This window comes from Mobula birostris, chromosome 9, assembly GCF_030028105.1.
Source record: "Mobula birostris isolate sMobBir1 chromosome 9, sMobBir1.hap1, whole genome shotgun sequence".
Classification (NCBI taxonomy): domain Eukaryota; kingdom Metazoa; phylum Chordata; class Chondrichthyes; order Myliobatiformes; family Myliobatidae; genus Mobula; species Mobula birostris.
This window is the reverse complement of record NC_092378.1, coordinates 25,509,901-25,522,893: the sequence shown is the minus strand read 5'-3', so window position 1 is coordinate 25,522,893 and position 12,993 is coordinate 25,509,901. Positions and strand designations below refer to the sequence as shown.

The following is a 12,993-nucleotide window of genomic DNA, read 5'->3' as shown; positions in this document are numbered from 1 at the left end:
GCCAGTGAAAGAGTGGAGCTTTGAGGCTTTAACTCAAGAGGCTTCAATGAGGATGCTCCCAGTTAGGTTTTACAATGCCTCCTGAGATGGTGATGTGCCTCTCATGTGAGATGTGGCAGTCTTGGGGGAACTCCCCTCTCCTGCAGAGTCACATCTGCCAGAATTGCATGCAGCTGGGTGATATGGAAGACCATGTAAGGAATCTAGAGCAACAGCTGGATGACCTTCGACTCATAAGGGAGAATGAGGCAGTCAGAGATGAGAGCTACAGGGAGGTAGTCACACTTAGGCTGCAGGAAGCAGGTCATTGGGTGACAGTCAGAGGGGGGAAAGCAAAGGTGAGTAGACAGGTAGTGCAGAGCACCCCTGTAGCCATTCCTCTGAATAATAAGTTTACCATCGTGGATACTGTTGGCGGGGATGACCGACCAGGGGTGAGCCACGGTGGCAGGGCCTCCAGCACTGAGTCTGAGTCTGAGTCTGACCCTGTGGTGCAGAAGGGTGGGGCGGAGAAGAGAAGAGCTGTTGTCATTGGAGACTCTATAGTCAGAGGAGCAGACAGGAGATTTTGTGGACATGAGAAGGACACCCGCATGGTTTGTTGCCTCCCGGGTGCCAGGGTCCGGGATGTCTCTGACCAAGGGCATGACATCCTGGAACGAGAGGGAAAGCAACCAGAAGTCGTGATACATGTTGGCACCAATGACATAGGCAGGAATAGGGATGAGGTCCTGAAGTGTGAGTTTTGGGAACTAGGCAGAAGGCTGAAGAACAGGACCTCAAGGGTGGCGTTCTCAGGCTTGCTGCCAGTGCTACGTGATAGTGATGGTAAGAATTGGAGGAGATGGCAGTTGAATGCGTGGCTGAGGAGTTGGTGCAGGGGGCAGGGTTTTAGATTTTTGGATCATTCAGATTTCTTCTGGGGATGGTAGGACCTTTACAGATTGGATGGGTTGCACCTGAACTCGAGGGGGAGCAATATCCTTGCAGGTAGGTTTGCTAGCCTGGTATGGGAAGGTTTAAACTAATTTGCAAGGGGGATAAGACTTGCAAAGGGGGATAGAGCAGTGGGAGAAGTGCATGGAGTAAAGCCAGATCTAACATATAGAGAGGCTTTGAGGAAAGTGAAGCAGAATAAAGGGTGTACAGGTAGTAAGATAGAAGGGCTAAAGTGTGTGTACTTCAATGCAAGAAGCATCAGGACCGAAGGTGATGAACTGAGAGCTTGGATACATACAGGGAATTATGATGTAGTGGCCATTACAGAGACTTGGCTGGCAACAGGGCAGGAATGGATTCTCAATATTCCTGGATTTCAGTGGTTTAAAAGGAATGGAGAAGGGGGAAAGGGGGAGGAGGGGTGGCATTACTGGTCAGGGATACTATTACAGCTACAGAAAGGGTGGGTAATGTAGCAGGATCCTCTTTTGAGTCAGTATGGGTGGAAGTCAGGAACAGGAAGGGAGCAGTTACTCTATAGGGAGTATTCTATAGGCCCCCTGGTAGCCACAGAGATACCGAGGAGCAGATTGGAATGCAGATTTTGGAAAGGTGCAAAAATAAGAGGGTTGTTATCATGGGTGACTTTAACTTCCCTAATATTGATTGGCACCTGATTAGTTCCAACAGTTTAGATGGGGCAGAGTTTGTTAAGTGTGTCCAGGATGGATTCTTGTCACAGTATGTGGACAGGCCGACTAGGGGGAATGCCATACTAGATCTAGTATTAGGTAACAAACCGGGTCAGGTCACAGATCTCTCAGTGGGTGAGCATCTGGGGGACAGTGACCACTGCTCTCTGGCCTTTAGCATTATCATGGAAAAGGATAGAATCAGAGAGGACAGGAAAATTTTTAATTGGGGAAGGGCAAATTATGAGGCTATAAGGCTAGAACTTGCAGGTGTGAATTGAGATGATGTTTTTGCAGGGAAATGTACTATGGACATATGGTCAATGTTTAGGGATCTCTTGCAGGATGTTAGGGATAAATTTGTCCCGGTGAGGAAGATAAAGAATGGTAGGGTGAAGGAACCATGGGTGACAAGTGAGGTGGAAAATCTAGTCAGGTGGAAGAAGGCAGCATACATGAAGTTTAGGAAGCAAGGATCAGATGGGTCTTTTGAGGAATATAGGGTAGCAAGAAAGAAGCTTAAGAAGGGTCTGAGAAGACCAAGAAGGGGGCATGACAAGGCCTTGGTGAGTAGGGTAAAGGAAAACCCCAAGGCATTCTTCAATTATGTGAAGAACAAAAGGATGACAAGACTGAAGGTAGGACCAACTAGGATAAAGGTGGGAAGATGTGCCTGGAGGTTGTGGAATTGAGCAAGGTCCTCAATGAATACTTCTCTTTGGTATTCACCAATGAGAGTGAACTTGATGATGATGAGGACAATACGAGTGAGTTGACGTTCTGGAGCATGTTGATATTAAGGGAGAGGAGGTGTTGGAGTTGTTAAAATACATTAGGAAGGATAAGTCCCCAGGCTGCTCCACGAGACGAGGGAAGAGTTTGCTGAGCCTCTGGCTAGGATCTTTACGTCCTCGTTGTCCACGGGAATGGTACCGGAGGATTGGAGGGAGGTGAATGTTGTCCCCTTGTTCAAAAAAGGTAGTAGGGTTGGTCCAGGTAATTATAGACCAGTGAGCCTTGCGTCTGTGGTGGGAAAGCTGTTGGAAAAGATTCTTAGAGATAGGATCTATGGACATTTAGAGAAACATGGTCTGATCAGGGAAAGTCAGCATGGCCTTGTGAAGGCAGATCGTGTCTAACAAGACTAATAGAGCTCTTTGAGGAGGTGACCAGTCATATAGATGAGGGTAGTGCAGTGGATGTAATCTACATGGATTTTAGTAAGGCATTTGTCAAGGTTCCACACGGTAGGCATATTCAGAAAGTCAGAAGGCATGGGATCCAGGGAAGTTTGGCCAGGTGGATTCAGAATGGGCTTGCCTGCAGAAAGCAAAGGGTCATGGTGGAGGGAGTACATTTGGATTGGAGGGTTGTGACTGGTGGTGTCCCACAAGGATCGGTTCTGGGACCTCTACTTTTTGTGATTTTTATTAACGACCTGATGTGGGGGTAGAAGGGTGAGTTGGCAAGTTTGCAGATGACATAAAGGTTGGTGGTGTTATAGATAGTGTAGAGGATTGTCGAAGATTGCAGAGAGACATTGATAGGATGCAGATGTGGGCTGAGGATTGGCAGATGGAGTTCAACCCGGAGAAGTGTGAGGTGATACACTTTGGAAGGACAAACTCCAAGGCAGAGTACAAAGTAAATGGCAGGGTACTTGGAAGTGTGGAGAAGCAGAGGGATCTGGGCGTACATGTCCACAGGTCCCTGAAAGTTGCCTCACAGGTAGATAGAGTAGTTAAGAAAGCTTATGGGGTGCTAACTTTCATAAGTCGAGGGATAGAGTTTAAGAGTCGCGAGGTAATGATGCAGCTCTATAAAACTCTGGTTAGGCCACACTTGGAGTACTGTGTCCAGTTCTGGTTGCCTCACTATAGGAAGGATGTGGAAGCATTGGAAAGGGTACAGAGAAGATTTACCAGGATGCTGCATGGTTTAGAGAGTATGCATTATGATCAGAGATTAAGGGAGCTAGGGCTTTACTCTTTGGAGAGAAGGCAGATGAGAGGAGACATGATAGAGGTATATAAGATGTTAAGAGGAATAGATAGAGTGGACAGCCAGCACCTCTTCCCCAGGGCACCACTGCTCAATACAAGAGGACATGGCTTTAAGGTAAGGGGTAGAAAGTTCAAAGGGGATTTTAGAGGAAGGTATTTTACTCAGTGGTTGGTGCGTGGAATGCACTGCCTGAGTCAGTGTTGGAGGCAGATACACTCGTGAAATTTAAGACACTACTAGACAAGTATATGGAGGAATTTAAGGTGGGGGATTATATGGGAGGCAGGGTTTAAAGGGTCGGCACAACACTGGGCCGAAAGGCCTGTACTGTGCTGTACTATTCTATGTTCTGATTATTCAATGTTTTTCTAATAAATGTCTCTAATTTGTCTGCATTTGTTCTTTTGGTCCTTTTCTAATAATGGTTAGTCGGTAAAACAATTGTTTTCCTCGTCAAACATCCTGAGAATGATCTGAATTAAAAAACCTTAAAATGGAAAAAGGAATAATGCTGAAGGAAAAGTTAATCAGGAACAAGTTGCTTCATGCTGAAGGACCAAAATCTTCTATCCTTGTTTAGTAATGGAATACACACCTAAGCCATACATTTAAAAGTATTATATTTTGTCATTATTATGAAATCTTTTCTTTCTGTACATGTAATTAGAAGGTTACAGGGAAAACTTCAACACCCATATTTTCACATTATCTCTATCATAACATCTTGGCAAATTAATTAATATTAGTCCATCTCAGTTGGCTATGCAGCCATTTACCTGTCCTATACCTTCAGTTTGTGAACTACTTAATAGTAAAGCACATCGATTACCATCACTGTGTGGGTTAACCAGACACAAGATACAATTGAGTGAGAAAATATATTACCTTACATGCTTGCAGTTACAGATGTAGGGCTGTAAAGGTTAATCAAATAATTATTTCAAATATTTTGCAATTAACCATTCTGTTCATCATTATCAGGGACTCCCATCACCAAGGTCATGTTCTCTTTTTACTGCCGCCGTCAGGAAGGTGGTACAGGAGCCTCGGGACTCTCACTACCAGGTTCAGGAACAGTTATTACCCCTCAACCATCAGGCTCTTGAACCAGAGGGGATAACCTCACTCAACTTCACTTGCTCCATCATCGAAATGTTCCCACAACCAATGGACTTACTTTCAAGGACTCGTCATCTTATGTTCCTGACGTTTAATGTTTATTTATTTATATTACTATTTTTCTTTTTGAATTTGCACAGTTTGTTTTCTTTTGCACACTCATTGAAAGCCCACGTTGATGGGGTCTTTCACTGATTCTGTTATGGTTATTGCTCTATTATGGATTTATTGAGTATGCCAGCAAGAAAATGAGTCTCGGGGTTGTATATGGTGACATATGTATTTCGATAATAAATTTACTTAGAACTTTATTCATCCACACAAAATACGGTAGCTGTTGTTCAACACAAAAAAAACCAATGAAAACATATGGTACCCAGTAGTAGCAATGATCAATCTTCTAATTCCAAATGTGTCCAAATACCATAATATCTAGTTCCACAGCTCACTGGAATATTTTACCAATAATGTACCACACTCCTACTTGCAGTCTTTCACTTGCTGCACTGTTCTATACATAATACTAATGATCTTTCCTAAGAAATATTGTAATGTAGATACTGAAAATATTTCTTTTCCTTTACAGTTCTGCTCTGTCAGGTTTGTTTGATACATTTTCTTCTGAAATTTGGGTTTGTGTAAACCTATCATCTGCTGTGTTACATTTTCCAGTTCACATTACCAAGAAAACATTTGTATTGTCTTACTTTTGCTTTGAAGAGTTGTATTCCAGCTGCATTGAGGTACCGGTGACCCCTACATTATGAGCTGTTGCGTTTCGAAGTAAAGTCCAACATAAAAGATTGATTAACAAAGTTACGGACCATGGAATAAAGGCTTCAATAATAGCATAACTGAAAGATTAAGACTCCAGGACAGAACTGTTAATTATGATTTCATGTTTTTCTTTCTATCTGTAAAATTGTAGGGTGGTGTACTTTAAAGATTCATGCTAGGATCAGTTCTTGGCTCTTTAACACCAAGCGTGGTCTCACCAACATCTTGTAACGTAATGTATGAACTATTGTACTCAATGCCCTGTCAGATGAAAGCAAGCATAACCTTCTACATGTGTTGCCATTTTCAGGGAACCTGCACTTGCACCCCAAGGTCTCTCTGTTGTGTAACATTCTTCAGGGCCCAGCCATTTACTAAATCCTGCCCTAGTTTCACTTTGCAAAATGCAACATTTCATGTAGGTCCAATTACACACCATCTGCCTTTCCTTGGCTCACTTTTCCAGTTGATCTGGATTCTTTCATAAGTGTAATAGCCTTCTTCACTGTCCACTATGTGTCATCTGCAGATGTGTTTACTTTGCCAACCTGCATCCAAATTGTTAAAAAAGATGATGAACAACAGTGGACCCAACACCACTTCCTGCGACGTATCACTGGTAAAAGACCTCCAGTATGAAAAACAATCCTCCACCACCTTCTGGATCATATGACCATCAATTTTGTATCCAGTTGGCTGGCCCACCATGGATCTTCTGTGATGCCAGGAATGTCAAATGATTTGTAGGGGATGCACAAATGCCTTCAATACGCAATCAAGAACTGGCTGTAGTTTAGAGAATTACCAAGTTGGAAACGTGCATCGTTGCAGCTGCTACCACCAGGGGCATATCTACGGAAAATAGCAACCTATGGCAAGCACTGAAATTGCGCCCCTGTCCAAACATCTGACACCCATTTTTTAGATAACTTTACCATAATATCTGCTCAAAAATACAAGTCAAGCTCGCTAATCTTTTAATTAACAAATTATGGCACCACATGAAAATTATAATTGCACCTTCCTTGCTTTCACTGATGCAAATTGGTCTATGATGTGATCAAAGTCAGTTCTTTCAGTTTCTTCTCTTTCTACACTCAGCAGAGCAAGATCACAGAGTCTGCCTTGACCCATGGAGGCTCTCAAATACGAAAGTATTAGTTTTAACTTGCTGAATGATCTCTCACAGCTGGCGATGGAAACTGCGATGGTTAGCATTATCTGAATAGCAATGCGAAGATCGGGGAAGACAATCTCATCTCCATACTGAACTCAAGAACTGAATTCAAGAAGCTCTTCAGGTCTTTATATTTTCATGTTGACCCACTTTGATAGCAACATTCTGCAATCCAAAATTTCTTAATATAGCTGCTGTCCATCAACATCAGAGCTGTACAATTTGCCCAAATTTTCACACTTCTTCTTTAGGTTTTTACTGTTGGTGCCTATACACAGTCCTTTGACATCGAGAGGGAACCCAAACTTGGCGTCAGTGTCCTGCAAACAAGCGAACCTTTCATCCATTTATCTGTGAAGATGGTCAAGTGTTCCCTTCATGACTCTTTCCATTTCCTCCTTAGATGTTAAACCAGCGTCTCTCGAGTTCTCATCAGCCATTCGTTTCTTTCATCTCTGATGTCTTTCAACTTCAATATTCTATTCTTGACAAAGACCGACTCCTTCTTCAAGTGACTCACTGACCAACACTTCCCTTTCATCATAAAAATGATCTCAGAGCGCTTTCAAAACCAGGGCAGCATCGTGGAAGTTCATGCTAGGATCCTGCAGTCTCTTTTGAATACTGTCAATGTGAATGAGTACTTTGTTCCAAAATCCTAGCAAAATCAGAAAATTGTAACTCAACATGCAGTTGTACAGCTGCCTTGCGTTACTTCTTGTTTCACTGGTCTCATTTTCATTGTCTATCATGTCCTGGAGAACTTGAAGTATCTCCTCAAGGTACTTGTTGACGGGCTTCACTTCTTCTGTCCTTGCACTCCACCTGGTTTCGGACTCCGACTTAACAACCACAGGCACGGTGTTTTTGAGTTTTTCCCAGTGCTGTGTTGAACGAGAGAAAAACACGTGGAGAGCTTCAATGGTTCCAAAAAACGTGACCATCATTGTATCCTGCTTGGCTGCATGTACACCCAACAAGTTCAGTGAGTGAATGTCGCAATTCACAAACACTGCCGGGTTGTTTTTCTCACTTATTCTTTGATGAACACCACTCCTGTGTCCAGCCATCACAGCAGCATTGTCATAGCGCTGTGACCGACAATATTGTAGCTCCATTTCGTCCTTCTCTAGCTGTTTCAAGATGTCTTCAACCAAGCTCTCCGCATCCTTCTGGTTTATCTGGATAAAACCAAGGAAGGACTCCCTAACACAGACTGTTTTCCTCTCAAAATCAACTTCCACGTACCTCACTACTTCTGACATCTGCTCAAGGTGTGCCTGATCAGGAGTCGAGTCGAACATGAGACCATAGAACTTGGCTTTACAAATGCTTCTCAGTAAACTCTGGTGAACAGTGGATGCCATCATGTGGATGAATTCATTCTGGACACCCGGTGAAAGATAAGACGTGGAGCCAGGATGACTTTCCAAATGAGTGAGGTGTCCTTTTATGACAGGGTCAAGGATGGCCAGTAGTTTCAGTAAGCCAAGCAAACTTCCCACATTGGAGTCATCATCTAGCTGAAGTGACTCCCTGTGTCCTCACAAAGCCAGGTTCTGAGTCGCAAGGAATTTTATGCAGTGAAGGATTCTCGTCGAGATATCATGCCACTTCTGCTTTTCCTTCTCAATCTGTGACTGAAATACCGCGTCAGTAACTCCTCTGTTTCCAGCTAAATTCCTTTCCATTTCTGTCCACTGTATGAAGCATTCCTGATGATTCTTAGCATTTTCATGAACACTAATCCTTTCAGGTGCTTTCCACAGGTTGAATCCACTTTCCTGCTCCAATGAGGATTGATGGTCTGACCGGGAATAGAGAAAACAACAGATACAAAATGCAGACTTTTTAGAAGGGAAATAGACAGCCATGAGCGAGTCAATTCCTCACCACGACCATTTCCCAATTTCCTCTTGAACCAAGTTTTGTTCATTGAGCAGTTATTTGTTGGTAGAAAAGGCCTCTCACTGTTCTGGAAATACTTCGAACCCAGCTTTATTATTTCTGTTCTCAACATGTCAGGCAGAACTGCTTTTCCAGTATTCTTGGCGAACCTCAGAAGTCCGATGTCATGCTGTTCAATCACTGCTGGTATGACAGTTCGAGGCTCTTTGACACCATCCAGTTCACCAGGTTCAGCGTCGTCAGGTTCAATCTCGTTAGGTAAAAGCTCGTCAATAAACTCAACATCACCACCACCATCGTCTTCCCCTCCTGTCATGTCCATGTTCTCTGTGGCAGCCTCACTCTTAATCTCGTCATACTCTGATTTGTCTGACTTGACTTCCTCCTCAGCTTGTGACGCATTTGTACTTGACCCACCTTCAGATTCTAACAAACTTGTAGCAGGTGCAGGCGACTCCATGGAACGTGTCGACCTACTTGTTCCAGGCTTTTCAAAGAAGGGCTTGAAGAACTTGCTCATCTTCTTGGCTTCCCCCGGCTCCAACTTTCGTCTCTTCCATCCTTCAGCTCCACTTTCCTTCTTTTTCATGAAGAACGTTTCATGGTCTTCTTATACAATGGTGTGAATTAAGGCCATCCTAGTGCTTCTCACCCACGATAATCAAAGGCAGATCATACATCTGAAGAAAATTCTTTTTTCATTATCTGAGGATGGCTTGTCTGACTTTAATAGAAACTGCTCAGTGGTGACCCCCTTCAAGCGGCACCCAGGGCACGTGTCATACCTGCCGTACCTTAGGTACGCCACTGGCTACCACACCTTATTTAGTAAGGGTCTGATTATTAATCAATATGGTGCTGACTCGATGATCAAGTATGTAATCTTTGTTATAACGTTAGGTAATAACAGCACTTTTACAGAAATATATAAAACTCAGTGTTTTGCTGCAATGGAGACTGGGACCTAATGCAAGGCAGGATCTGCTGTTTGGACAGTTTAAACGACGGCCCAGATAGACTGGAAAGGCAGGAGGTGAGGGTCGGGCTGATTTCACTTGCTCTCCCATGATGTTCACTATTCTCTGCATGATGCTGAGGCTGTGAGACTGTCCCAGCTGCTGTGCTTCATGTCTGTGAGCTTCGTGGTGATTTTCCCCACTGAGCCTTGGGCCTACTTCAGGCGGCTCCAAGGATTCAGATCGAAGAAGTCAAGTTGGTTGGGAGTGCTGTTGCTCGCTTCTATTGTTTGCGTGATTTGTGTTTTTTTCTCTCTTTCTTTGTGAATGTGTGTTGGTCTTCATATTTTTTTAATTGAGTTCTTTCGGGTTTCTTGCTTTGTGGATGCCTGTAAGCAAATAAATCTCAAGGATGTATAAATTATACATTCTTTGATAATAAGTGTACTTTGAATCTTTGAACTATGAAACTTTTTGGATACTGTAAGTTTCATCTACAGTACTTGGGACCTGAAGTCTTTAGGAAATCCACTGGAGGCTCTTCCAGTTGTTGAGAACTATGGAATAATACAAAAACCTCAATTCTCCAATCATGCAGAATACTACTTTGGTTAGTCATGTTCTCCTACACACTGGTGTAAAAGCAATTTGTATTTTGTGCATATTATCACTGAATGGTGATTGTTTCCTCAACATTCTCGAATGACAGCCCATTTCCTATTTATTATGTTTTGGCGCAGTGAGAAAGCTAGCCCTTCCTGCCTAGATTCTTGGAACACCACCTTCTTGTTACCGGCAGCCAGCTTATCAGTGAGACCAGTGTAAGATCTCATGGCAACAGCCTTGATCTAGGTACTGGCATGCTTTGGGTCATTGTCCACATTGGGACAAGTACTAATGGTTACTGACCTTTACATTATTTAATCCACTTTTGATCTTTGGAAATTGGTGGAAACAGTGTAAATGTGAGTCAAGGTAGAAATTCTTCTGTGAATTGGGGGGGTGGGTTAGAATGAAATGGAGCTTTGGGAAAAGGAGTAAGTGATCATGTGATTGGTTGTCCATTGTATCCAACAATGATAGGAGACCCATGTTGGAGAGTTTTTAAAGTGGTAAACAGTTGCACTCTCTCGACCTCAGGAATCTGGGACCAGAGGTACGAGTAGTTGTCACAAACTGGGATCTTCCTTGGTTGTGGAAGACGGCCATGTCATGTCCTTTGCTGTCTCAAAGCATTGCAGAACCGCCTTCATGGCCATCGGATCTCACCCACCCAATCTGCTTCAGCTGACTTTACATACTGGGACAGGCATGTCCCTGTCTCACCGAGGTGTGAAGCCTGCCGCCTACTCTCACCTGGTTTAGCCTGCCCGTCAAAGCGGTGTACCGGGGTGTGGCTGGTATCACAGGCAAAGAGCTACTTGGAGCCACAGGTGAGAGCTGAGTGTCCAGTGGGGCCCAAAGGTACCTTTGGGTATTCCCTCAGCTGGTTTTCTAAAATAACCCCAGCACTTGGTTTTGGGGCAAAAATTCATCCAATTTTATAAAATGTGGCTATGTTATTGGGCCAAATCATGCTAGCGGACCTGATCTGTTGCCTAGTCTTACAACCCACAATGCCAAGTCACTTGAACTTAACCTGTTCTGGATGTGGAGGGCTGCCTGACGTGATTCTCCATTTCCCAATTATGAAGCTCCCTCTGCACAGCAATTCGTCTTAAGCGGAGTACTACTGAGGCGCTGCCCTCACAGTCTTTGACAGCTACCAAAGATCTTTGAATAGATTTGAAAAAGTCGATGGTCATTGATTTATAATTACAGATTATTTAAATTGGTTTAAATATTCAAAACAATTATTGAACGTTCAAATAACATAGCTGGAACACTTTAAATGTCATGGGAAATGTAGAAACACAAACTTTTTCCCACAGGGTTTATGAGTCCATTCAGAGAACTAGGATGGTCACTCTTACACCAACTATCCATGACATAAAGCTTGAGGGCTAGAACCAATGCATCCAGACGCTCTCTCCGGGACATCGGCGCACTGTGTGGACGGTGCGGCCACGGGGTCTGAAGCGTAGCCCCAGATGCCCCGCTCCACCCCATTCACCGTGGACTCCGCTTTTAGCCGAGCATGCGCAGAAATCCAATCCGATCCGGCCACTGAAAGCAGTTTACAAGCAGAACCGGCAGCTGTCCCTCAAGTCGATGCACCGTTATTATTTATCACTGAGCGTCACAAAAAAAAACAATAGCTCCATGAATTGTGAGATTTATTTTAAAGTCCAAGTGTTTGATAAAATTTATCGTGGGTCAAAAATTATTTCATAAAATGTTTTGTGAGTTATAACTCTAGCTGGATTCGGTTCAGTATAATGTTAGTTCATTTTGCTGTTAAAACTATTGGCAATTTTTTTAAAATATGCTTTTAAAACTTCAATAGTCTGTATTAATTGCAGTGAAATATATCAAACTGGGTTCATCGGTAGAGAGCAATCCGGGTGTACTGGAGGATGCCGTTAGAAATGGTTGGCATGGACTACAACCCCCAGAACGGACGGTTGTCGGCGAGCTTTCCTCCCGGGTGTGAGATTTATTTGAATGCTGCTCGGCGAAGACTGGTTGGTGCGAGAGGCTGAGGAAACGGCGCCTGCGCTGCGGGAGGAGGAACCAGGGCGGTAGCAGCTGCCTGGGCTGCGACCGTCGCTCTTTTGGTTTCAGGGCGAGATCGCAGCAGTACCGCATATAGCGACCCATGAACACGGTAAGGACAAAAACCCGGCGTTACTCTCTTTCTCGACGTGGAACTCATCAGTTCCTTTTAAGGTTGGAGCTGTCTGTCGTATCCTTCGCAAAATCCTGCAATGTTATCAGTGAATGCAGATAGCGTGTCTTAAGGATGTACAAATTGATGCAGACTGTCATTTCTATGTTCACTATTTTCGTGATTGTCTCATGCAGTTTTAAATTTTTTAAAAAGCATGTTTCACAATTCGGTGGAGGAACTGGGTATAAAACTGAAAGATGTACCAAAAGAAAAAGCACCGGTAATGATATTTTAGGGGAAACCGCTGGGAAGGATCCAGACCGGGTGTGGACCTTCTATAGATGGCTGGACAGTGTGGACCGCTGAAAACTCTGCCATTTCCTTTCGTATTCCACGTGTTATATTTAACAATACGAATAAACACTGTATTGTTACTTCCACTTTTGAGTTCCCACCCACAATGCTAACAACAATTTCACTGTAGCTCCCCAGCATCCACGTGATAAGCATGCTTCCATCCTTTCGCGAATGTGTTAAGGAAATAAGATGTCACTCTAAACAAGTTGCTAACGGATAAGAGGCCCGTTCGGCCCATCTTATTCAACCTGCTTCAGCACGAAAACTTGATTCCCTTAGTGAACTCGTTTCACC

The 12,993-nt window shown here is 43.6% G+C and overlaps 1 protein-coding gene across 2 annotated transcripts in view; it reads left to right on the top strand.

Moving 5' to 3' along the window:
• The first annotated feature begins 12,230 nt into the window (after nucleotides 1–12,230).
• Nucleotides 12,231–12,993, top strand: part of LOC140202592 (fatty acyl-CoA reductase 1) — a 176,144-nt gene continuing 175,381 nt past the window's right edge. For both annotated transcript variants that reach the window (XM_072267632.1, XM_072267631.1), the window contains exon 1: nucleotides 12,231–12,339. Coding sequence is in view for 1 of the 2 variants with exons in the window: in XM_072267631.1 (XP_072123732.1) it covers nucleotides 12,331–12,339 (9 nt within the window). In the remaining variant the exon portion in view is untranslated. The remainder of the gene's footprint in view (nucleotides 12,340–12,993) is intronic.